The sequence below is a fragment of the Curcuma longa genome, chromosome 19 (assembly GCF_044706935.1).
Source record: "Curcuma longa cultivar G26 ecotype Majalengka, Jawa Barat chromosome 19, ITB_CL_G26_1.1, whole genome shotgun sequence".
Taxonomy (NCBI): Eukaryota; Viridiplantae; Streptophyta; class Magnoliopsida; order Zingiberales; family Zingiberaceae; genus Curcuma; species Curcuma longa.
In genome coordinates, this window is record NC_133879.1 from 4571621 (window position 1) to 4598711 (window position 27091).

Consider the following 27091-nt stretch of genomic DNA (forward strand, 5'->3'; position numbering starts at 1 on the left):
AAATCAATTCAAAATACATAATAATATCAAAATATGTGCTTTAATACAAATTGTTGGGACAAGATGAGAAAGTTCAATTACAGAAATTAATTTTTTGTACTTCTAACATCTCATTAATTACAAGATCTTGATAATTTAGGTCTTAACACAGAATTGATTTAATGGAACATATAAAAGAATTGAGGTTACCCTTGAAGCATGATTTCAACATCAGATCTATGCTCCAAACCTCCAAGTCTTCTTTGGTGTCTTACAGACTCAATTCTATAGTATTCTTTACAAGGGGAGTTAGGAAATCAATTTATATGCTGCATATTTTTCATTGTATGCATGATTTCTATAAAATTTAAAAGTATGTTCTTCTTAACTTGAAACTTAGGTTATCATAATCAAAAAAGGAGAGATTGTTGGTGCAGGGAGCACCAGATGATCAAACTTAGTTTTCATAATGGCAAGAGATTCAAGTTAAGTGTGTGGTGATTACTGATGAGCTGATCTAAGTGTACAACGAGCACAGGAAAGTCCTAGTTGAGACTAGGCACATACAAGTCCTAGTGGAAACTAAGCAATGGAAGTCCTGACTGGAGGCTAGGCAAGTGGAAGTCCTGATCTGGAGAACTAGGCAGAAGTTTTAGCGGATCAAGTGCATCAGGTGAAAGTCCAAGTAGGTCAGACGGACCAGATGTCTAGCAATGGAAGTCCAGGTAGATCAGGTGGACCAAATATCTGATGGTAGAAGTTTAGGCAAGTTAGGTGGATCAGTTGTCTAATAGCAAATCCTGGGGACCGAGGATTAAGGCTAAATAGAAAGTCTAACTAGTCTGGAGGACTTAGTTGATAAATAGGTAAATTCTCCTGAGTGAAGTGGATAAGGGTGCATTCCTAGTGTGGGAACAGTAGGTGTCGGTCTAACTTAGGAATTCACTGGAAATCCCAAGTTAAGACTAAAAATAGTTGCAAAACTGTTTATTCTTTCCTGTTACCTTTTGGTTTATGTTAACTTGTAATGTAGGAAATGAGGAGCGGGAACATTGATTCCGGGCTCCCTTATCTGAATCCAGGCGACTGGACTCTAGGTTCCCGGATTGGTTCCAAGTGATCGGACATCAGCAGAACCGGGCCAAGCGAAGCAGTGAGGTGGCAGAGTCCCAATGATCGGGACACCTCAGCTTCCAAGCGCCCGTTGTGGTTCCAAGTGCTCGGATTCGGATAAGTGTTACGGAAGTCAAAGTTCATCTGAAACCTCCACATTAGCATACAGGCACCCGAAAAGGGATACAGACACCTGGAAGTGTCAGGTCAGCAACGTCGATGGTGGATCGGTGGACAGCATGGAGGCGCCTGGAAAGGTTTCCAAGTGCCCGGAAAGCCATATATAAGAGCATCAAGGGAGACTCAGATCATCAATTCAGAGACAACCGATGACCGTTTACACGCTAAGAAACTCCCCTAAATGTCATCGTAACGTCGAAGTGCTGCACAAGAAATTTGCATTTACTTGACTTCGGTAAAATCTAATCGATTCTGTACTTCATTTCTAAGGGCAGTAACATTTGTACACTTCCTATATTTGCGTTAACTCCCTTTTATAAGAGGAAAGTTATTTAGTTGATTACCTAACGTAAACGATCAAACTGATCATAGGCCTTGGAGTAGCAGTCTATGGCTGTGAACCAAGTAAACTACTCATACTTTTGTGTTGTGTATTTTCTTTCCGCTGCCTTTACAACTTTAATCGTACGAATTCACGGGCAAATTTATGAATCTCGAAAATACTACCGATAGCGTTATTCACCCCCCCCCCCCCTCTAACGCTCTCAACGATCCTATAGAGTAGAATTCATTTTTAACATATTATTTCTGCTATGAATTTTTTCAAAGTCATCATGTTTTTTCAAATCTATTTTTACTTAAGTTTTTAAAACAAAATTTTCAAAATTATTTTACTTATGAGTTTTAAAAACCCTATTTTTAAAATATTATATTTTTAAAATTAAGATTTTAAAATTAAAGGAAATCTGGACTTAGCCTAGACACTACCAGTCGAAAATGTGCACCTAGAGATTTAGACTACCCGCATCTCATAAAGTATATTAGACCTAATTTACTTGCGTATTGTGAAACCTAAACTGGTGTGAGATACATAGGGTAAAAGCCTAGATTTTAGATGTTTATGTTAGTGCATTAAAATAAATCTAGACTAAAAATACAAGATACATCAATCAAGCTAAGTGTTAACCTTCATAGTAAAAGACTAGCTGAAAACATACACTTAACTTGACTAACTTAGTAAAAACTACTATCTTCTAATAGTCAACTAATAATAATAAGTTAAACATGTGTACAAGGATGAATATATAGATGTTTAATTTTTCTTATATATTATATTATATGAATCATGCTTGGACTCATGACCTTAAACTTTGTTAATATTTTTACATGTGTTTGCCTGATATTTTTTGTTCAAAGTAGTTTGCCGTAATTTTATTCAAAATTTAAACACTTTGAATGTTTTTTACAAAAAAAACTCCAAATGTGTTATGTTTTTTATTATGTTAAAAGGTAGAGAGAGCATAATTCCAAAGTTAAAGTTTAATATTTTTTTCAAAGTGCTTTGATGAAAAATATTTTTTCTCTCAAAAATTTTCAAAAGTTGAAGAAATATTTTTAATTCTTTTCAAAAGAAATATCTTTAAAGTGTTTTAAACAGCAACGTTAAATATGTTCATAAAATATTTTTAAAAACCTAATTGTTTTTAAAACACTAAGTTTTACTTGAATAGTTCTTAGACCCAAATTGATTAATTAAAGAACCATGTCAAGTTCAGAGGGAGAAGAGATGAAAAAGTATTTTCAAAATATTTTTTAAATATACTTTAATTTCAGGGTGAGATATTGAGTTAAGGGGAAGTCTGATTTTTTGAGACTTAAGTTTTTGAAATGGCATTTTCAAAGTCATCATGTATTTTCAAATCTATTTTTACTTAGGTTTTTAAAACAAAATTTTCAAAATTGTTTTACTTATGATTTTTAAAAAACATATTTTTGATATTATATTTTTAAAATTATGATTTTAAATTTTAAAAAAATTTGAACTTAGCCTAGATACTACCAGTAGAAAATGTGCACCTATAGATTTAGACTACCTGCATCTCACAAAGTACATTAAGCATAATTTACTTGTGTATTCTGAAACCTAGACTAGTGTCAGATACATATGGTAAAAGCCTAGATTTTAGATGTTTCTGTAATGTATTAAAATAAATCTGGACTAAAAATACATACATACATCAATCAAGCTAAGTGTTCTTTCATAGTAAAAGACTAGTTGAAAACAACACTTAACTTGACTAATAAGTTAAACATGTGTATAAGGACGAATTTATATATGTTTAATTTTTCTTATATATTATATTATATGACATCATGCTTAGACTAATGACCTTAAACTTTGTTAATATTTTTACATGTCTTTGCTTGAAAATTTTATTTCCAAAGTTGTTAATTTGTTGCAATTTTGTTCAAAATTTAAACACTTTGAAAGGTTTTGCAAAACCCCTCCAAAAATTATTTATGTTTTTTATTATGCCAAAGGGGGAGAGAGCATAATTTCAAAGTTAAAGTTTAAAAAAAATTCAAAATGCTTTTTTGAAAAATATTTTTCTTTGAAAAATTTTCAAAAGTTGAAGAAATATTTTTTAATTCTTTTCAAAAGAAATATCTTTAAAGTGTTTTAAAAAGCAAAGTTAAATATTTTCATAAAATATTTTTAAAAACCTAACTATTTTAAAATATTATGTTTAACTTGAATGGTTCTTAGATGCAAAATGATAAAATGAAAGAACCATATCAAGTTTAGGAGGGAGAAGAGATGAAAAAGTATTTTCAAAATATTTTTTAAATATACCTTAATTTCATGGGAAGATATTGAGTTAAGGGAAAGTCTGATTTTTTGAGACTTAAGTTTTTGAAATGACATTTTCAAAGTAATTGTTTTTACTTAACTTTGAACCAAAGTTGTCATAATCAAAAAGGAGAAGATTATTGGTGCAAGGAGCACCAGATAATCGAATCGATGTTTTGATCATGGCAAAGGGTTCAAGTTAAGCTTTGTGGTATTTACTAACAAGCTGAAATGAGTGTGCAGATAACACAGGGAAGTCCTAGTTAAGGTTAGGCAAGAAAGACCTAGTCTGAAGGACTGGGATAAGGAAGTCCTAGTCAGTAAGGAGGACTGGTCAGGAGGACTGGACAAAAAGACTTACAGATCAAAGCACAGGCAGGAAGTCTAAGCGGGTCATGGACTGGACATCTAGTAGAGCGATGGGTCAGCAAGAATTGGACATCGAAAGAAAGTCCTGGAGGTCGAGGATAGATGCTGAGCAAAAATTCAATCAGGTCTTGAGGACCAGATGGTTGGCAGAGATAATTTCTCATGAGAGGAGTAGGTGAAGACGCATTCTCTAGAAGAGAACAGTAGGCGTCAATCTAACCTAGGATTTCATTGAGAAACCTAAAAGTCAAGACCAGATAGTTGGTAAACTATCACTCTAAATTCCTATAATATCTGTTTTGCTCTAACTCTGTAATGCAAGAATTAAGACACCAAAACTTCAGGTTTTAGGCGCCCCTATTAGATCTAGGTGACCGGACTGTCCAGATGCCCAAAAGGGATCCAGGTGCCCGGATGTCAGTCGATCAGGCCAGCAAGGCAAATGAGATGGCAAGTCTCTAATCGTCGGGACACCTCATCTTCCAGGTGCACGGAAAGGCTCCAGGCGTCCGGAGATGGATAAGGCATGGTGGAGTCAAACCTGATCCGCCAACCTCCACTTCAACATTTCAGGTGCCCGAAAGGATACAAGATGCTCGGAGATGCCAAGTCAACGTCGAAAGTCGATCGATGAATGATGTGGAGGTGCCCGGAAAGAGTTTTAAGCTGCTCAAATTACCTTATAAAAGCAGCTGTGAGGGGAACCCCTAGAAACTCAATTACACTACCTCGACGTCCATTTTGCATGCAATCGAAGCACTCGAGACACCGTCATAACGTCCGAAAGGTGCACCAACAATTTCACATACTTCCTAATTCATCTTGTTGGTAAAATATTCATTTTCGTCTATATTTTGTACTTAATTTATTAGGATGGTAAAGGCTTACTGATCCTAAATTCTGTAAAAGGCGAAACTCTTTCAAAAAAAGAGAATGTTTTAGTGGATTGCTCATCGTAAACAGTCAAGGACCGTGGACCTTAGAAGTAATAGCCAGTAATTGTGAACCAAGTAAAATAAACTTGTCCATCTTTGTATTCCACTATGCATTTAATTACTCTAATTTATGCGAAGGTTTTTGAATAAGTGAAAAAGCAACAAACGCATTATTCACCCCCCCCCCCCCCCCTCTAGTGCTCACTTCAATCCTATTGGATGGCTCGCTGCCAAAGAGGGGTAGCAAGCCTAATGGCATCAAAGTTTCGATAGCAATAATTTTTCACCAGAATAATAGCCGAGGGCGAAGGAAGAAGGTCTCATGGCATGAACAATACCTTGTTGTTCGGTTGTTGTCCGACGTAGCAACTCCACTACAAGGGCAATGGTTGGCTAGAGGAGGAGGGGGAGGCGGGAGGCTGGACGGGAGGCCCGGTGGAGGCGGGAGGTTGTCGGCTAGTGGTCCTCTTACACGATGGCGGCTCAAGGGAAGTTGGCGGCGACGGTGACACCAAGGGGGTGTGTAGCGACATAAGGAAGAGAAGGAAAGAATTAAAACCTAACCTTTAGGTTTTCTATTTCTGTTTTTTCTCTCTTCTATAGAGATCTATTTATAGATCTCTAATGGGTTTAATTCGTAAACCAAAACCTGTATTCATTGGACTAAAATCCAAACCAATAGCCTTAAGTTTGGTTTCAAACCAAACCACCTTTTAATTAAAATTAAATTAATTTGGTTTATAATTAAACCAAAGAGGGTTCACTTTGTCTTTAAAAGATGTGCCCCATCCGCGTTTTCATTTTGATAAAATATCTTTCATATATGTCCTTCGTCTAGTCCAACCAGACTCAATCTCTCTCAATCTGAGAATCTAATTCTCAAACTTATTTTATGTCTTTTGGATAAACTCAGTGCATGTGATCTTATAGGTTCTTGATTTATGTTGGTCATTCTTAATTAATCATTAATTATGAATCGATAATGAGTGACACTTAGTAGTACATCATGGCCCCCAATTAATCAAAAAATCACAGTTGATTCCAGAATCATTTCTGAACCCTTCAGCAACTACAGTTGTTCCTGAGTCGATTCCTTTGACTCATCTTATACCCGCTTAGTTTAGGACATGATATATGTATTAGACTCTACTAGGCTGACTACGTCACACCTAGTCCAAGCAATAGTTCCTTATCATGCGGATTCAAATTACTCAAACATCTATCCAAGATGACCATCCTCTTGATGTGTTTCTACTTTAGCTAAAGACTTACAAGTAACAATCCTAACAAGTGGCCATAATGGTTAATCTACTTTAGCTTGATCTTGACAAAAATTCCATTCTATAAATATTGTCTGCTCTTGTATTAATCCTTCTTTGTATTCAGGTAAGACTTAATGGTTAATCTCCTTGTGTTGTACTTTTTATTTGTTTTTGAATAGATCTGCAAGTTGGTGTAGATCAATGACTTATTAAGGTCTTATCCCAGTGAGCTTTCTTAATTGAATTGTTGAAATTTTTTATTGCCTAAATTTAAAAGAGTATTTTTAGAATTTTTATTTTAAATTATGGATATAGAAGCTTAGAGTTTAGAAGCATGTTAGCATTGCCATTTATCTTGTTTCTTTTTTGCATGTAAATTATATTATTACAACACACATGCTTGTAAAATTTAAATTGAATTTTATATTTATAACAAACACTAGGCTATTCATCCTCCAAATCTATTCATCCGCAGTGTCATTCCGGCTTATAATACTTTTCTATAGGAGCAATTAGCTATTCATCTCATTCGAACTTATAATACTCTTCTATTGGAGAAAGTAATTGTTGAGCATTTCCTTTAATATTGGAATTACATTCTGCCAAAGTCCTTTGTGGGAATAGTTACTGAGTGGGCTTTGATCGTGGTTGATAATGGCGATCCTTACTCTCAATATTTCCAATGGAAGCTTTCGAACACAATTTTAATATCGCTTTTGCTTAAAGATGAATATTGATGTCTATAACCAAAGAACTAAATTAAGCATTTATAAGATTGATGTGTTATCTTTACAAAAAAATTCCTCATCCTTTTTCTTTCCGCTCTCATGTTTTCTTCAAAGTAAACAGACCGCCATCGATTTTCAAATATTTGTGCAAAATTAGCACAAATTTAGCAGGTAATTTCCAAAATTGCATGGTAAAGCAGTTAATATAGACTACCAACAAATTATCTCTACTCAAATAAATACTGGGTTTTTTTTTTTTCCTTTGGAAGTGGCTTTAGATGCACATGTTTAACTGGAAAAATAAAAAGTTCTTATACCCGATACCCCCCATAGCTACCTTGCCCTGCGGAACCATATCGATCATATGACTGTGAAGAGGATGGATAAGGTGCACTCGATAAATGGGAATAACTTGAACTCAAGCCTGTGTCCAATCCACTGTAGTTGCTGAATAATGGTTCAGTACGGCTGGCCACAAAATCCTGCACGCAATAGAAAAACCAGGATGAGGTTGAAACCGATGGTTGGTGTTCTTGCATTGAATGTGTAATCATATATAGTGTCTTCGCATTTTATATGATCAAAATCAGTTGAACTTTTTTGGGTCAACTTGTATTCTGTGGAACGTAATCAAGCTTCAAATACAACAATTCTCATGCCTAAATATGTTTCAGAAACTTTCGTCCAGGAAAAGAAGGGTATGGACTGGGCCCTTTACTACAACAGGAGAAAGAAAGGAACAGAGAGATGCATTAACCTACCTGTATGAGCTGCCGAGCAATATGAACCTCCGATGAAGTGCCCTTGATTTCAACAGTTATCTCATCAGCCATTCCTCTACTCTCCTCAATGGTAATTGCTGCTCCACTAGTACGTCGCATGTATGCTATATTTCTCCCTCCGGTACCAATAATATCCTCAGCATATGCAAGTGGAATTTGCATTCTGTGTATGACCTGCACCACGAAACAGTTCAACCAACAAATCGACTGGAGTAAGAAGTATTATTCTAATATAGCAAATGTGAGATAGATTTAGAATTTAAAAGTTGATTAGTTCTTTGGATATTTTCCTCACTTGGGTAGAGTGAAATGATACAATAGGCTTCAGGAACTGCTTGATTGCATCATCTTGTGTAGGTAATCTTCCAAGATAATGTTATTGATACCTAGGTACACTCCAGTGACAATAAAAACATAAATACAAGCTAACTTTTTTTTCATTCTTCCATGAGTCATGTTTGCTCTAATACTGAACAACCTTTGCTTCTCCAATGAAGACATTGCAACCTAAGTGATGGTTTAGACCGGACCCTCATTATCACAGAACAAAAATTGCTGGCCAAATGGCCTAATGGTTTACAACTTACAAAGCAAAGTGCTACAATCAGATGTCAAGAAATAGTTTCCCCACATCTGAATGTAGCACTTTGCTTATTTCTAAATTGTTGTAAGCCAGTGTGCCAAACAACTTTTGCCTGGTGTCAACGAGTGTTCACTCTAAGCCACCGCTTTAGGCAGTAAAGTCTTCCTTAGAGAAGCTAAGTTCCTACAAACCGAAGACTGTGCTTGGTGAAAAATTCACCATAGAAGCAGCATGGACACTAAGCTCTAGTGCTCATGAAGGAAAAAAGAAAATCCAAGCTATGGATATGCCCTTCCTGAGCGTGGTTTACTGAGATACAAGTTTCACTCAACGTGTGTTGTCTATAATATTTTCAAATTAACCTAGATGCATAACTCAAATAGAATTATTACAAAACACCACCCAATCATCACATAAGCTGCATAATATGGCACAAAGTACAAAGTAAAATTAAAAAAGAAATACATGATTTATATTCATTTGCATAGAATCTAAACAACATTAATAATCAAGGCTACCAAATTTAACAACCATTTATAACATTGAGTTGTTACTACATTTATTTAGACACATTCTCCTTAGAGATTTATCTTTTAAATCTACATTTTATTATAATTTTTCACTTGCACTGATTGAATACTTTATTCTTTGTCATTAGCCAATTAAATTCACATTACTTATATTGTCAAAAGAGAAGTTTATGTTTATATTATTTTATAAAGGTTACCGAAGTTAACAATCATTTATCACATAGTAAGTTATTACCACATTTATTTAGACACATTCCCCTTACAGATTTATCTTTTAAATTCACATTTTATTATAATTTTTCACTTGCTCCAATTGAACACATTATTCTTTGTTAGACACTTAAGTTCACATTATTATTCACAAGTTAAATGTATTATTCTCTTATCAAAATTTACATAGCATTATCTCATCTTAACGCTCAAATTAAAATTTTAGTATTATGGTGAAACATAATAGTTATTATCATCTATCTCATAAATAAACACTCACTTTTAATGGAACAATGTCTTGTCAATGGAATAAATCAGGGATTAAAATTTCGAGCCAAATCACGTGATACGGGCGAAATTTTTCGTTCCGCCGACAGACTGGCACCGGCACAGCGGTTCCGATCGGGAAACGCCTTCAGAGGCGCCACCCGAGCCCGGCAACGCCACCGGAGGCACCGCCTGGGCTTGGCGACGCCACCGGAGGCGCCGCGCAGGCCCGACGACGCCTCTGCCTGTAGGCCGCACGCGATCTGAGGCGACGTTGTGATTTTTGGTTTTTTATTTTTTTTAACTTAGGGTTTAATTGAGGTTTTAATAATCAATTCCTAGTTATAGTTGGGGATAATTTAAATAGGCTTTATTAAAATCCATAAAATTATCTTATTATTTTTTAAAAATATTTTATTTTTTATTTTTAAATATTTTGATTAAATTTTTTATTTTAGTTAATATATTTTATATTTTAAAAATACCGAAACTATACCGGTACGGTATGATACGGTACCAAAACTGTATCATTCTGGTTCGAGACCGAAACTTCGGCACGGCTTGATATTTTAAATCTTGAAATAAATAAAACTAAATTAGAGTCTCATATAACATACAAAGATCTAAAACCCTAAACCCTCTGCACTCACCATTACTATTTTCTCTATTTTGATAAGTTATTATTTTATCCAAGGGTGATCTCATTATAGTTTATATTAACTCTAGTGGCTACCTACAATTTTCTCTTTAAGAATTTCACATGTTAGTTAGTTTATTATCAATCAATTATCACAGTGATAAACTCAAATATCACATAACGGCAAGCAACTTAAAGCAAAGTCTCAGCAAAAATCAGAGTATAGGAGAGTAGTTTCAGAACCAACCCTAAGTAAATTAACCTATGTGTTGAACGAAATACCCAAACGAATTCTTATTCCTCCTAACCCACCTTTACATAAGATGAGGTCTATTTATATACAAACTAGGAATCTTTCTAAGAAAAAAATCCAACTAAGAAAGTTATAATTAGGCTAATTGACAACTAATTAATTAAATATATACTAACTAATATATACAGATAATACTCCTCAAGTTAGCGCATAAAAATTAATCATAGTCAACTTATTACAACAATAATTAACTCGGACTCCATTTAAAACTTTTGTGAAAATGCTCCCTAGTTCTTCAATCTTCATATATCCTATAGTGATCAAGCCTTGTTGAATTTTTTCACGAACGAAATGACAATCAATTTTAATGTGCTTAGTTCGCTCATGAAATACGAGATTTAATGCAATGTGAATAGCGGCTTGATTATTACACCACAATTTTGCTAGTACTGAAATTTTAAGTCTTACTTCAGTCAACAGTTGATATATCCACATTATCTCATATACAGATTATGCTATTGCCTTATATTCTGACTCTGCACTGGATCGTGATACAACATTCTGCTTTTTACTCTTCCATAAGACTAAATTTCCTACAACAAAAATACAATAACCTGAAGTAAACCTTTTATCCATTTTAGAACTTACCCAATCTGCATCTAAAAAACATTCAATATATGAGTGTGTCCATGTCCATGATTTTGTATACGATACCCCGTCCGAATGCTCCCTTTAAGTAACATAAAATTTGCTCTAACACTGCCCAATAATTAACTACTGGAGATGACATAAACTGATTAACAATACTAACCGAATATGCAATATCTGAAAGAGTCACGGTAAGATAATTCAACTTCCCAACCAACCTTTGATATCTCTCAGAATATTCAAATAGTTTTCCATTTTTGTGAGGTGCATGTTCTGAATTATTAGAGTACTACAAGGTTTTGCCCCTAATTTTCCCGTCTTAGTCAATAGGTCGAGAACATATTTTCTTTGTCTGTTAGTGCAGGAAGCACTAGCAGATCAAACCTGAGTTTTGATTATGGAACTAGGATCAAGTTAAGTATGTGGTTTGGCTAACCAGGCTGAATTGAGTGTGCAGAAAACAGGTTAAGTCCTAGTGCTGCTAGGCATGAAGACTTGGCAGAGTCAAAGTGCACCAGGCAGAAGTCTGGACTTGGTCAGGAGGACCAAGTTGCAGAAGAACTGGACTTGGTCAGGAGGACCAAGTTGCAGCAGAAGAATGGACTGATCAGGAGGATCAGTTGCGTTCAAGTCCTGGGGGGCAACGACAGAGCCGAGCAAAAGTCCAACGGGTCAGGAGGACTCGGTTGGCATCAGGTAAATTCTCCCGAGGGGAGTGGGTGAGGACGCGTTCCTACGAGGAACAGTAGGCGCCGGTCTAACCCAGGATCTCACCGGAGATCCGAAGTTAAGACTCGAAGTTGGTTCGGTGAACCGACTTGCTCCTTTACATGTTATATTTGAGCTAACTTGTTGTGCAGGAAGGAAAAGCCCGACGAAAGCTAACTCCGGACGAAAAACTTATTTTTCGGGTCTGGAGTCGACCCAGATGGGCTCTGGAGTCGACTCCAGCCGAATCAGCACGAATCCGGAAGTCAGCGCGTCGAGGTCTCCGCCAGATCAGCCTGGAGTCGACCCAGGTGAGCTTCTGAGTCGACTCAGGTCAAAAAGTTATCGCCGCTGCCGCCACCGCGACTGGAGTCGACCCAGAACGGGATCAGAGTCGACTCAGGAGGGATAAGCGACGAAGCTGATAAAGTTTTATCTGCCACATCAGCTGGAGTCGACCCAGATTGCGATCTGAGTCGACCCAGGTCGGCTATATAAGCCCTCCGCGAGCAGCAGCCGAGAATTCAATTCCAACGCTTCCAAACTCCGTTCCCGCGACTCCCGAGCCTTCCAACTTCGACGTCGGTGCTGTGCCTGCCTCAAGCAACTGTTCTTGACACCGAGACGCCGAATTCGACTTCCGGGGAGCGAAAGTTTGGTAACAAAAGATTTATTTGTACTTCAATTTATTATCATTATTGTAATCGGTTTTGTACTCGAATTTTTTCGATACACTTGCTGCCGGAAAGGGGCAAGTGAGTTAGTGGATTGCCCAACGTAAACGGTCAAGGACCGTGGGCCTTGGAGTAGCAGCGTTGCGCTGTGAACCAAGTAAAAACAAAACGTGTCATTTCTTTTCTGCACTTTCTTTCTATTTTTGCTTCCGCACAATTTTTAATCGCTTCCGCTTCCGCACTCGAGTTTCTACGAAAAATCGAAAAGCGTGCAAACACGCTATTCACCCCCCCTCTAGCGTGTTTTCGATCCTACAATTGGTATCAGAGCGGGGGTTCTTGAAAACAGTGCAACCACTGATTCAAGACGTTTTTCGTATTTTTCGCTTATTTAATTCTTTATTTTCTTTTCTCCCGCACTACTAATCCAAGACCAAGTCTTGGAATTTCTTTTCTTTTATTTTCTTGTGTGCAAATACTAATGGCCCAACAAGAAGGCTCAAGCACCGCACGACCACCGCTGTTTTCGGGTGACGACTTTCCATACTGGAAAACCAGGATGGAATGTCACCTGAAAACACAAGTAGAGATGTGGATCATCATCCAGACGGGATTCACAATCCCAACTGGCAATGATGGAAAACCACTCTCCTGCGAGCTCTGGGATACCGCCACTATGAAGAAAATTGAGGCAGACGCAAAAGCCACCCAGACGCTCCAATGCGGACTAACCAAGGAGGAACTGAACCGAGTCGGCCCGATCAGCAGTGCCAAAGAGCTGTGGAACAAGCTGATCGAACTTCACGAAGGCACCTCCGACACCAAGGTAAGCAAGCGTGATTTATTAATAAATAAATTATATAACATAAAAATGCTAGAAGGAGAGTCGGCAAGCGGTCTACATGCAAGAATCAAAGACATCCTCAACGGCCTGCACTCGATAGGAGAACGAGTCGACAACCGCGACATTATAAGGTACGCACTTAAGGCATTTCCCCGGAATACCTTATGGGCATCAATGGTAGATGCCTATAAAGTTTCCAGGGATCTTAATAAAATTAAGTTAGATGAATTATTTTCTGAATTTGAATTACACGAACAGTCTAATACGGAAGTGCAGGAGAAAGGTATCGCTCTTAATTGCAGGTTCCGAGCCAAAAAGACGAAAAGTACCGGAAGAATCAGAATCATCGGACACCGACGGGAACGAGGACGTTACAACCGAACTAGTAAATCTAGTTCGCAAGATGTTCCGGAACAAACGGGGAGTTCGCCGATCGGAGGTCAAGAAGGTCGTAAACACGTCGAAGCAGCCAACCACCGGAAAAGAAGATTCGAAGTGCTACGGCTGCGGACGAAAGGGGCACTTCATCGCCGACTGCCCGCGGAAGGACCAAAAGAAGAAACGGAAAGTTCTCAAGCAACGTGGGACGAGTCATCATCCGAGGAGTCGGACGAAGAACCAACGAAGAGCTTCCTCGCGCTTCCGGCTCAAGACAACCCGAACGAAAGCGACTACGACTCGGACGACGAAAGCCACGGATCCGTATCCGTTTCCGAAGGTTCGAAACCCACTGTAAGTCGACATAGATTATTTTCAATTATAATTAGTTTAAGTAAAAAATTAGCCAAGTCCGAGGCCGTGGGTGAATCGCTCCGAGAGGAGTTAGCACTCCTCAAAGAGAAAGTCAACCCTGAGTCACCGACTCCGAACGATTCGGTTGAGGATTCGACTCGAGTTAAACTCGAGGAAGAAAATGCTCAACTGAAAGTTCAAGTCGGTGAACTCAGACGATCGCTGGAAAAATTCACCTCCGGGTCCAAGTATCTGGATATGATGCTTGGATCGCAGAAGGCTGGATACAACCGATCGGGCATCGGATACGCGGCTAAACAAAGATCATTCATAGCACTCACACGTAGAAATCGAACACGAGTCCAAGCGTGGGTTCCGAAGTCCCGGCTGGTTAACCCAGTCGGACCGAACCAATTCTTGGTTCCCAAGGATCAGGTCCACTTGGTTCGACCAATCAAGGGGCACGATCCCGGGGGAACCAAAACAACTTGTTTGATTTCTTGCATAACTTAGATTTATTTTCCTGCATTAGAAATTAGGCTAGTTTAAGGACCAACTACTTGATCAATTCTTGCCAACATAGTACCAGGGTGGGGCGAGATGATAGTACGTCAGGGAGGCTAGACAAAGTGGTCAAGAAGGGTAAGGAGTACCTGACTTGGTTCACGGAGTCGAACTGAACTGACCGAAGCTACCTCGCCACATCCTAGACTAGTTAGACCAAGGTTTTTCAATAAATCGATTAAGTCCATAATTTCTTGAATTGATTCTGTCTAGGAAGTGGTCGTTGCTCCGATAACCAAGAAGGCCCCTTGCCTCGCCACAACCTGGGAATCAATTTTTGAAATGTGTACTTAATTGGTTGAAGGCTAAACCTGAATCTAACTCAAAATTGATCAAGTATAGATACCTTTCACAATAAACAAAGATAAAATTGAAATCATCTCACATTCAACCCATAGGTTAACTGATTGACCACTTAGACTGGGTGAGATGAATAGGTAATAAACCAAAATAACCCAACAAACAAGTTTTCAAAATTAATCAAATCATAAAACTCAACATAATTCAATTATTGCAAGGATTGAGCCTCGGGGAGCCGTCCTTTGCAATCAATTTAACTTAATAAGGATTGAGCCTCGGGGAGCCGTCCCAATTTAACTTAAACAAGGATTTTCGGGGAAATTAATTAACTTCAAAATTTAATTAAACAAATTTTCAAAATTAACTTCAAAATTTAATTAAAAATTTTCAAAATTAATTAACAAAAAATTTCAAATTTTCAAAATTAATTAACTTAAAATTTAATTAAACAAATTTTCAAAATTAATTAACTTCAAAATTTAATTAAACAAATTTTCAAAATTAATTAACTTAAAAAATTTAATTAAACAAATTTTTCAAAAAATTTTCAAAATTAAAACAAATTTTCAAAATTAATTAACTTCAAAATTTAATAAACAAATTTTCAAAATTAATTAACTTCAAAATTTAATTAAACAAATTTTCAAAATTAATTAACTTCAAAATTTAATTAAACAAATTTTCAAAATTAATTAACTTTAAAATTTAATTAAACAAATTTTTCAAAATTAATTAACTTCAAAATTTAATTAAACAAATTTTCAAAATTAATTAACTTCAAAATTTAATTAAACAAATTTTCAAAATTAATTAATTCAAAATTTAATTAACAAAATTTAATTAAACAAATTTTTTAAAATTAATTAAACAATTTTTAAAATTAATTAACTTTAAACTCAATTAATCAACCTTTTCAAAATAACAAATTAAATTAAAATTAAACATAATCTTTAAAACCAAGATCCATAAAATCCAACTAAGTGTTTCTTAAATTTATAGGAACACAAGAAACTGGATAACTGGATGTTGGACAGCGGTTGCTCCAGACACATGACTGGAGATCAATCAAAATTCACCAAACTCAAGTTCAAAGACTTGGGAACCGTTGCATTCGGAAACAACGGAAAATTAAAGGTAATCGGATCAGGTAATATAAAATTAGACTCGAATTTTGAAATTAGAAAAGTTTTGTTGGTTGACAAATTTGAGTTCAATCTACTTAGCATAAGTCAGCTGTGTGACTCAGGTTACACAGTTAGGTTTACCAAATCTAAATGTCTACTAGAAAACATAGAAAACCCAGAAATCAAATTAACTGGGATTAGGAAAAATAACATATATAACATTGACCTACCCTCATCCTCACTCAAGTGTTTACTAACACAACAAGAGGAAACTAGGTTGTGGCACAGAAGATTGGGTCACACTCATGTTAGACTTATTTCAAAAATAAGTCACAATGGATTAGTTAAAGGCCTTCCAACATTAATAAACTTAGAAAATGAAATATGTAATGCTTGCCAACAAGGAAAACAAACAAAAGCTTCACATAAGGCAACTAGTCAAGCTCAATCTAACTCAATCCTAGAATTACTACACTTAGACCTCTTTGATTCTCATGGGGCTAAGTCACTAAGCGGAAACCAATACTGCTTAGTAATAATTGATGATTATTCAAGATTCACCTGGGTAAAATTCTTAAAAACTAAAGATGAAACATATGAAAAATTTACAACACTATGTAAATTATTAGAAAATGAAAAAGACTTAAAAATAAAAAGAATTCGAAGTGATCATGGTGGTGAATTTGAAAATGCCAAATTCACAAAATTCTGTCAAGATAATGGCTACCACCATGAATTTTCGTGTCCAAGAACACCACAACAAAACGGAATAGTAGAACGAAAAAATAGAACTCTACAAGAAGCCGCACGCACAATGTTAAATGAATATAGACTAGCAAACAAATTTTGGGCTGAGGCAATAAGCACAGCTTGCTATATTCAAAATAGAGTCCTGATTAATAAAAGACACAATAAAACAGCCTATGAAATATTTAATAATAAAATACCAAACTTAAATTACCTTAAAGTATTTGGATGTAAAGTACATATATTAAATACTAAAGACTACTTAGGAAAATTTACATCCAAAACCAGTCCTGGAATATTCTTAGGATATTCATCAACCAGTAGAGCCTACAGAGTATATAACAAAGACACATTAAAAGTAGAAGAAACCACCAATGTAACATTTGACGAAGAAAATACAAATACAATTAATTATGATGATATAATAAAATTTAATAATCAGAATAATTCAACTTATACAAAAGATCAAGAAGATGACGAAATTAGGATAATTAATAACAACAATAGAACTGAACCTGAACCTGAAAGGACTGAACCTGACCCAAGTAGAACAACCCAAGCACCCAGACTTAGGGCAAGTCACCCACCTGACCAAATTTTGGGTGATCCATCCTTAGGCGTGAGGACCAGATCCGCCTATAGGAACCTAAGTCAAGTAGCCTTGATTTCCAAAATGGAACCCAAAGTCATAGAAGAAGCATTGTCAGATCCTGACTGGATCATAGCAATGCAAGAAGAGTTAGCCCAATTTGAAAGAAATCAAGTGTGGGACTTAGTTCCTAAACCTGAAAACAAATCTATTATAGAAACTAAATGGGTATTTAGAAATAAAACAGACGATAAGGGTGAAGTAGTTAGAAACAAAGCCAGACTAGTAGCCAAAGGGTTTAGTCAAGTAGAGGGACTTGACTATGACGAAACCTATGCACCCGTAGCTAGACTTGAATCCATACGAATGTTGTTAGCCTATGCGGCACATAAAGGATTCAAGCTCTACCAAATGGACGTTAAGTCCGCATTCCTAAACGGGTTTATAAAAGAAGAAGTCTATGTAGGACAACCACCAGGGTTTGAAAGACCACCCTGAATATGTTTCAAACTAAAGAAAGCCCTTTATGGACTAAAACAAGCTCCTAGAGCTTGGTATGAAAGGCTTTCTACTTACCTAGTAACTAAAGGGTTCCAACAAGGACAGATAGACCCATCCCTATTTGTGAAAAATATAGAAAAAGACTTCTTCATAGCCCAAATCTATGTAGATGACATAATTTTTGGTTCAACCAACTCAAAATATTTAAAAGAATTCATAAATCTAATGAAAAATGAATTTGAAATGAGTTGGGTAGGTGAACTTCACTTTTTCCTAGGACTTCAAATTAAACAAACCAAAGATGGAAATTACATATATCAAAGTAAATATGCTAAAGATTTAATCTTTAAATTTGGGATGGAACACTCAAAAGAAATAAACACACCAATTGCAACAAATTGTAACATAGATAGTGACCCAAATGGAAAACAAGTTGACTTAAAATACTATAGGAGTATAATTGGAAGTCTACTTTACCTAACTGCAAGCCGACCTGATATATTATTTGCAGTAGGTATATGTGCTAGGTACCAAGCAAATGCTAAAGAATCACATTTAACCGCAGTTAAAAGAATACTAAGATATATCAAAGGAACCTTAACTGTGGGAATGTGGTACCCTAGGAATAACAACTTTGACTTAGTTGGATATTCAGATTCAGATTATGCCGGTTGTAAACTAGACCGCAAAAGTACAAGCGGTGGATGCCAGTTCTTGGGTCCTTGTCTAGTTAGCTGGTGTAGTAGAAAGCAACACTGTGTTGCACTGTCTACAACTGAAGCTGAATACATTGCCTTAGGTGAATGTGTTGCACAACTCCTTTGGATGATGCACACATTAACGGATTTTAACTTAGAATATAAAAACACAAAAGTATTAATTGACAACATAAGTTCAATCAATCTAACAAAAAATCCAGTGCACCATTCACGGACCAAACATATAGAAGTTAAGCATCACTTTATACGCGATCACGTTGCTAAGGGAGAAATTGTACTCGACTACGTCGAGTCAAAATCAAACTTAGCCGACATCTTTACTAAACCTTTACCTGAATCCGAGTTTAGTATACTTAGAAGAAAACTAGGCTTATGTTTAGTAGAGTAGGAAAAAGAAATTTGTTTTCAAAAATTCATGCTTTTCAAATCTATTATTAGTATATTTCAAAATGTTTTCAAAGTTATTAAGTATATTTTCAAAAATAATTTTTTTTAAGTTTTATTTTCAAAAATAAGCAAATGGAGATTTTGCCTTAGACTAGATGCAAACCCCCTAGAAAGCATGTACCTATAGATCTAGGTGGACATCTCACAAAGCACACTAGATACCTTGTTTGTGATTGCAAAAACTTAGAACGGTGTGAGATGTATAGGCCTCTAGTCTAAGCTAAACAGATGCTTTAAGTCAGTGCATCAAACCAAAAAGCTTAGACTTTAATTTCAAATTGATCAAGTTAAGTGTCCCAAAATAAAAAGACAATCTTTTAAGTTGGGATCAAACACTTATACTTGGCTAACTGGGTCAAGCTACTACTTTCTAGTAGATAGCTAAAACCTAAGTTGGACACGCGCCCCAAAGGAACATTTTTTTTGTCTAACTATATTTATTATTTATTTAGCTTGGACTCAACCCATAGAACCTAATATTTTTTGATTATGTCAAAGGGGGAGAGAATTGAGGTTCAAGTTAATCAAAAATTTTCCAAGTTAAAAAATTTTTTTTAAAAAGTTTTTTTTCAAAAATTTTTCAAGTTAAAATCTTTTTGGAAAAAGTTTGTTCTGAAAAGAGAGAAAGCATAAGTTACCTGAAAAAGGGGGAGTAAAGGATTCAGGGGGAGTAACACACATGCATGCATTGAATTTTCATACTTAGCTTATTTATGCAAAATTGTGATATTTGCTTTAAGTTGTGATTTGTAACTTAACTTGAAACCTTAAGTTGCCATAATCAAAAAGGGGGAGATTGTTAGTGCAGGAAGCACTAGCAGATCAAACCTGAGTTTTGATTATGGAACTAGGATCAAGTTAAGTATGTGGTTTGGCTAACCAGGCTGAATTGAGTGTGCAGAAAACAGGTTAAGTCCTAGTGCGGCTAGGCATGAAGACTTGGCAGAGTCAAAGTGCACCAGGCACAAGTCTGGACTTGGTCAGGAGGACCAAGTTGCAGAAGAACTGGACTTGGTCAGGAGGACCAAGTTGCAGCAGAAGAATGGACTGATCAGGAGGATCAGTTGCGTTCAAGTCCTGGGGGGCAACGACAGAGCCGAGCAAAAGTCCAACGGGTCAGGAGGACTTGGTTGGCATCAGGTAAATTCTCCCGAGGGGAGTGGGTGAGGACGCGTTCCTACGAGGAACAGTAGGCGCCGGTCTAACCCAGGATCTCACCGGAGATCCGAAGTTAAGACTCGAAGTTGGTTCGGTGAACCGACTTGCTCCTTTACATGTTATATTTGAGCTAACTTGTTGTGCAGGAAGGAAAAGCCCGACGAAAGCTAACTCCGGACGAAAAACTTAGTTTTTCGGGTCTGGAGTCGACCCAGATGGGCTCTGGAGTCGACTCCAGCCGAATCAGCACGATTCCGGAAGTCAGCGCGTCGAGGTCTCCGCCAGATCAGCCTGGAGTCGACCCAGGTGAGCTTCTGAGTCGACTCAGGTCAAAAAGTTATCGCCGCTGCCGCCACCGCGACTGGAGTCGACCCAGAACGGGATCAGAGTCGACTCAGGAGGGATAAGCGACGAAGCTGATAAAGTTTTATCTGCCACATCAGCTGGAGTCGACCCAGATTGCGATCTGAGTCGACCCAGGCCGGCTATATAAGCCCTCCGCGAGCAGCAGCCGAGCAATTCAATTCCAACGCTTCCAAACTCCGTTCCCGCGACTCCCGAGCCTTCCAACTTCGACGTCGGTGCTGTGCCTGCCTCAAGCAACTGTTCTTGACACCGAGACGCCGAATTCAACTTCCGGGGAGCGAAAGTTTGGTAACAAAAGATTTATTTGTACTTCAAGTTATATCATTATTGTAATCGGTTTTGTACTCGAATTTTTCGATACACTTGCTGCCGGACAGGGGCAAGTGAGTTAGTGGATTGCCCAACGTAAACGGTCAAGGACCGTGGGCCTTGGAGTAGCAGCGTTGCGCTGTGAACCAAGTAAAAACAAAACGTGTCATTTCTTTTCTGCACTTAGTTTCTATTTTTGCTGCGTTGTTTTTTCGCTTCCGCTTCCGCACTCGAGTTTTCTACGAAAAATCGAAAAGCGTGCAAACACGCTATTCACCCCCCCTCTAGCGTGTTTTCGATCCTACAGACATTTTTAGAAATAGAAATAAGAGTCAAGTGACGCAATAAAAAAACAAGAAGAAGACATCAAGCCGTTATAAGATGTCAACTCGTTATAAGAAGCAAAAGAAGAAATAGGATAAGTACACAAACGTTCATCCTTACGTAATGTAATAGGAAGATCATCACTCGGAGTTGGATCTAATGACAAAATAGTAGGTGCAAAGCATAAATCAAGAGGTTGACGTCCGAAGTATACTTGAATAATAGGAGGTTTGTCAAGAGCCGGTTCCGAGACAGATGCAGAGGATGTGATAGAATATACTAATAAATCATCATCTTCCTTTTGAGAAGTTAGGATAAGTGAGGATGAAAATAAGATGTGTCTTCCATGAAAGCGACATCAATTGAGACAAGATATTTATTAATACTAGGATAATAACACCTATACACATTTTGAAGACGAGAATAACCAAGATACATTTCAAAGACTTGGGATCTAATTTAGTAACATATGAATGAACATCCCAAACAAAACAAGTGCTACCAAATATCCTAGGATTAACATAATATGACTTATTGGGAAACAGAATTTTGTAAGGGATCACACTATGAAGAACAGATGATGGCATGCGATTAATGAGAAAACATACTGTAGAAACCGCATCTGGCAAAAAAGATTTGTGAACATTCATTTGAAATAAAAAGACCCGTGCAGTCTTAAGAAGATGTCTGTTCCTACGCTCAGCCATACCATTTTGAGATGGAGTATCAACACAAGAGGTTTCATAAAGCATATCATTCTGACTCATGTAAGATTGAAATAGATTAGACGTATATTTCCTAGAATTATCACTTCGTAAAGTACAGATGGATATATTGAACTGAGTTTTAATCTCGGCACAAAATGCACAAAATAGAGAAAATAACTCAGAACGAGATTTCATTAAATATAACCAGGTTACACGAGAATAATCATCTACAAAAGTGACAAAATACCTAAAATCAAGTTTAGACAAAATAGGACGAGGACCCCAAATATCAAAATAAACTAACTCAAAAAGAATAATGACACGTTTATTTATTCTTAGACTCGAACTAAGATGGTGATGTTTTGCAAACTGACATGACTCACAATCTAATGAAGACACTCTACTATATTGTGGACAAAGCTTCTTCAACAAAGAGATGGATGACCTAACCTATAATGAGTCTCAAAAGGAAAAGTTACACTTGAGCAAGCGATGGATCTTGGGACAGGTGGGTCAAGAATGTAGAGGTCTCCAGACTCATGTCCTTTACCAATAATCTTCTTCGTCAAAAGATCCTGAAATAAACAATGATTGGGAGAAAATAAGATGCAACAGTTAAGATTACGAGTTAATTGACTAACAGAGGGTAAATTAAAAGATAAATTAGGTAAATGTAAGACAGAAGATAAAAAAGCAAAGGAGTAGGATTGATAGTGTCAGACCCACAAACACAAAAGGGAGACTCATCAACTAAAGTAACAGTAGGAGTGTTAGATTTCAATAAAAAAGTAGAAAAGAAACTAGAATTACCTGTCATATGATTCGTGGCCCCAGAATCAATGACCCATTTAGAGGATGAAGAAACAAGATATGTGTTGTGGTTACCTGAATCAGCAATAGCAGTGACAGAGGAAGATGCAGATTTGAGTAATTCCTGATATTGAGAGAACTTAACAAATTCATCTGCAGAGTTAAGAACTAATTTATTAGGGATATCATTAGTGGATGCAATATGAGTCAAATGTTTTTGCGGATTTTTATACTAAAGCTTTCTGTACTCAAACTTTGTATGGCCCAACTTACAACAATAGTTGCATATAATACCATTAAAATTCGGCATTCAATTTTCAATGTCTTGTGAGTCTCCTCCTTTGTTTCCACTGTGAATAGTTGATTTTTTTTCACATAATTAGTATTGCGACTCACAAAAGCACCACTAAGTGGAACAGGAGTAGTACTTTCTGTACAAAAAATGCAACTAAATACATCTTGTAAAGAGGAGACCTCAAAACCAGAGAGATTTGTGATTTGGCGGATTCAAAGTCAGGAGATAAGCTAGCGAGGAAGCTCATAATAGTCATCTACTCTTGTTGGCGTTGTTGAACCTTCACGTCAGGGCTAAAGGGCAACAACATATTAAGCTCCTCATATGTCTTCTTGAATGTCATAAAATAATTAATCAGTGGTTGATCTTACTTTTCCACACAGTAAAAAATTTTGCAAATCTCATACATACGGGAGATATTCCCTTTCCCAGAATATAGAAATTCTAGATAATTCATCAACTCTTTAACAAATTCACAATGATTAATCAAACCAATTACTTCACTATCAATACAATTTCGAATCTGAAGAAATAAGCAAGTATCTTCCCTTAGCCATGTCTGCCTCGAATCATCTTGGGTACATTATCATGTCATGAGCATATTGAGACGAATATCCCCACAGTTTAATTCAAAGAGTTAACTCTGGCATTATGTGAAGTTTTTCCCATTTTTATTTTACTACATCGACAAGGCATAAGCCTATTAATGTGTGTTTTTATTTATGATATTGATAGGAGTGACTATAGTGCTTCACCATAATTATGAAGCTTTGATTTGAGCATTAAATGATTAACTCATGAGATGTGAATGTTAATAAAACAATACATTAAACCCCGTGAAAGACTAATTTTGAGAATATAAATGATGTGAATTTTAGTGGGGTTAATGAAAGAGAATAATGTGTCCAATTGGTGCAACCAAAAATCTAGTTGTTGATTTGTGCAGTGATTTGCAGTGCTCTTATTTGAGGTATGCATCTAGATTAATTTAGTTGTAATTTTCTTTGACATTACTATAAACCACATTGCGCAAAACTTCCCTCTCAATTAACTCAGCTCGGATAGGGCATGACAATGACAGTGGAGAAGGTCAAATGTTTTAAGTTTATACAACATCAAATCGGAAGGTATCTTCAATGTCAATTGATACAGGATCTACATAGCAAGCAATGGAAGTGAAGCTCTCTATATACTCTACATGTAGATCGCCCTGCCTGACTGTTCTATAAAAGCACAGAAAATTGAGTTGCATTGGAGTGAAGCCTGATTCATTGCACTACACTAAGATTTGGGGTTGATTAAGGGAGTCAAGCATGTTCAAGTCATTCAGACTTGCAGACCAATCTTGGAGTTCAGCCTACCAAATCAACTGATTATATGCCTAACCTATCAGCCAGAAATGTGTCAATCAACCAAGAAGTCAACTCAAACGGATATACCGTTAAACAGGCATTCATGGCACAAATCTGACCCAATCTCAGTCCACTAGGTCATCCTAAATTAGTGGAGATTTGCATGACACTTATGATTAAGTGCATGCCTCAACTCCTTGATCTATGAGAAGGGAAAACCTTGAAGTGAGATTAGGTTTTTCTTGTTAAACACTTATCTCAGTTTATACCAGTGTCTTGAGTAATAGAATTTTCTTCCTTGTGGCCATGGATGTAGGCATTCTTGATAAAACCACATAACTTTGTGTCTCCCTTATTGTGATCATGAGTTCATTGCCTCTTACGTTTCTTCTTCTTTGTTCTCTATGTACCTTATTTTCCACAAGGCATATGAATATTTTTCTATGGACCGAGAAGCCTCAACTCATGGTCCCCACAATCCTCAACCAGATGCTTTTGTACATGGCTAAAACTCAAAAACAAAACAATGAGGCTAAAAAGCTTGTACTCCGATTCAGATTTTGGGCTCTAAGTAAAATGCCTGCCGAAACTAAAATTATTTATCAAGAACGAAACAACCACAAAGATTTCAACTTTGTTTGGGCTCTTAGCAATATGCTTATAATAAGAAATTTATTTACTAAGAACAACATATAAAACAGGCAACAGCAGTAGGATAAGTACCTCCAAGACACTTCCAGTACGCCCGAAGGCAGAAGAATGCAAATCTGACACAGCAAGATCTTGTCCATACAATGAAAGTCCACCACGTTGTACTTGTAATTCTAAACGAGATTCATGATCAAGATAATAAGCATCTCGCTTAATAGGAAAACCATAGTCACTGCAAATTGCAGATTGTTGTCCAGTGTGGCCAAAAGGTTGGTTGATTTCACCCCATGCACCTGCTGGCCGTTCTTGTGTGACTGGCATGTTGTACTAAAAAAGGGTAAATGAATGGCAAATGATTAATTAGCATCTACCTAATTGGGACTACATTTGAGAATTTGAAGAAAATCTTACACTTCTCTCAAACAAAGGAAGTACACTATGATCAACCAAAAACTTCCTGAGGTGTTGAATGACAGCTTCAAGAGCTTTAACGACATTCATAGGTTCACCTTGTATTTCAACAATTCTTTCATCTGCAGCAGCATAGAATGGGAAATCTCCTAGGAAAAAGAAAAGAATTTAATGTAGGTGATTCAGAAACAGTATTATGTTCATGATGATCTTAACAGGGTAACTTGCCATGCAACTATTAGACAAATGAACATACAACCAATTTGACCTACTAGTCACAGAATCCAAGGAAGAAGAAGATATACCTATAACCCTTACAGCGGCATTACTACTCTCTTGAATTGATTTTATGGCTTCACCTTTTTTCCCAATCAAATTCACAGCTTGTGATGAGGCTACTAACAAGCGCACTGAGCAGGTAGCAACAGTGGATCCAGAATTTTTATGATCAGGCACATTATCTGATATACCATTAACGTGTTTAAAGATTCTTAACACAGCATCCATTGCAGGGGGTATCTTAGCTTCTAGCTCTTCTTTTCCAGATATCAGGACCTGGCATGAGAAGGTTCCAATGTATATTTTGTTACTAGTTTTTCAGCAACTAACACACAACATCAAAGCCTAACAAATTCAAGAAATAATACCCACAAAAGATATAGATAAAAGCCTACATTATGAGTCAATAAACATAGTTAAATCATAAAGTTTTTAATTCTTTCTTATTAATTGCTGTGTGGTGCCCCTTGAGTTGATGAGTCTAGGCATTTGCTACAACATGCAAAAAAAACCTAACAAATGCAAGAAATAATACCCACAGTTATGAAAAGCTGCATATTGGTCCAATAAACATATTTAAATAATAAAGTTTTCAATTCTTCTTTGTTAATTAATTTGCAATACTTTTTTTAACCATGTATAGGCTGAAAATATTTCCATAAATTATGGGATATAATAGCATAGCTAATTTTCATAAAAGGCTATTTAGTTTTTTTTTAAAGTATATTAAACATTTTAGTATTTTATGAAGAATAAGGTGTGATATCATTCTATAAAAGGGGTCTAGATCTCATGTTACATGACGTAATATAATTTTTAATTTCCAACATAGTATTAGAGCCATAATATCTTTTCTTTCTCCCCACGATGTTTATCTTTCAAAATCATTTTTCTTTAGTTTTTACCAATTATAGACTTTATCCTTTTTCCTTGTCTTCTATTCTAAATTTTTTTCTTTACCTTGTGACACCTTCAATCCAAACCCTAAACCAACAATCTCATAATTCACTTTTTTTCTCTTCCCCTTCTCCTTATCATTACACATCTTTTTCTATAGTGCATCCTTGTACTTTTCCGTCGTCACCTTTTAGTGTTTTGTTCCACTATCATCATTAATTCTCTATTCACATCCATGCTCGAATTTTTCTTATTCCTTTTACCAACCGTCATAACTAGATTCCTTTCTCTAGTCTTTCATCATTAGCAAACTTATCTTGTCTAGCCATCATTGTCAATTTGTCTAATATTCCTTTAACCAACCTATATAGCTGGATTTTTCCCTTTAACTCAGCTTCATTGCCGATTTTTCCTGTGAGTTCTTTTCAACAGACTTCATACTTGAATTGCTTTTGACAGCCTTTATAACTGAATT

General features: G+C 36.4%; 1 protein-coding gene across 2 annotated transcripts in view; it reads right to left on the reverse strand.

The window, feature by feature from the left end:
• Nucleotides 1-7375: 7375 nt before the first annotated feature.
• LOC141812605 (RNA-binding KH domain-containing protein PEPPER-like) overlaps nucleotides 7376-27091 on the reverse strand; it is a 38394-nt gene continuing 18678 nt past the window's right edge. Inside the window, exons 2-6 of one of the 2 annotated variants that reach the window (XM_074700619.1) lie at nucleotides 25746-25995; nucleotides 25441-25586; nucleotides 25102-25356; nucleotides 7960-8154; nucleotides 7376-7680 (exon numbers count right to left, since the gene is read on the reverse strand). In XM_074700619.1, coding sequence (XP_074556720.1) covers nucleotides 7510-7680; nucleotides 7960-8154; nucleotides 25102-25356; nucleotides 25441-25586; nucleotides 25746-25995 — 1017 coding nt within the window. In that variant the 3' untranslated portion in view covers nucleotides 7376-7509. Of the gene's footprint in view, nucleotides 7681-7959; nucleotides 8155-25101; nucleotides 25357-25440; nucleotides 25590-25745; nucleotides 25996-27091 lie in introns of both variants that reach the window. The other variant, XM_074700618.1, reaches the window with a different exon arrangement.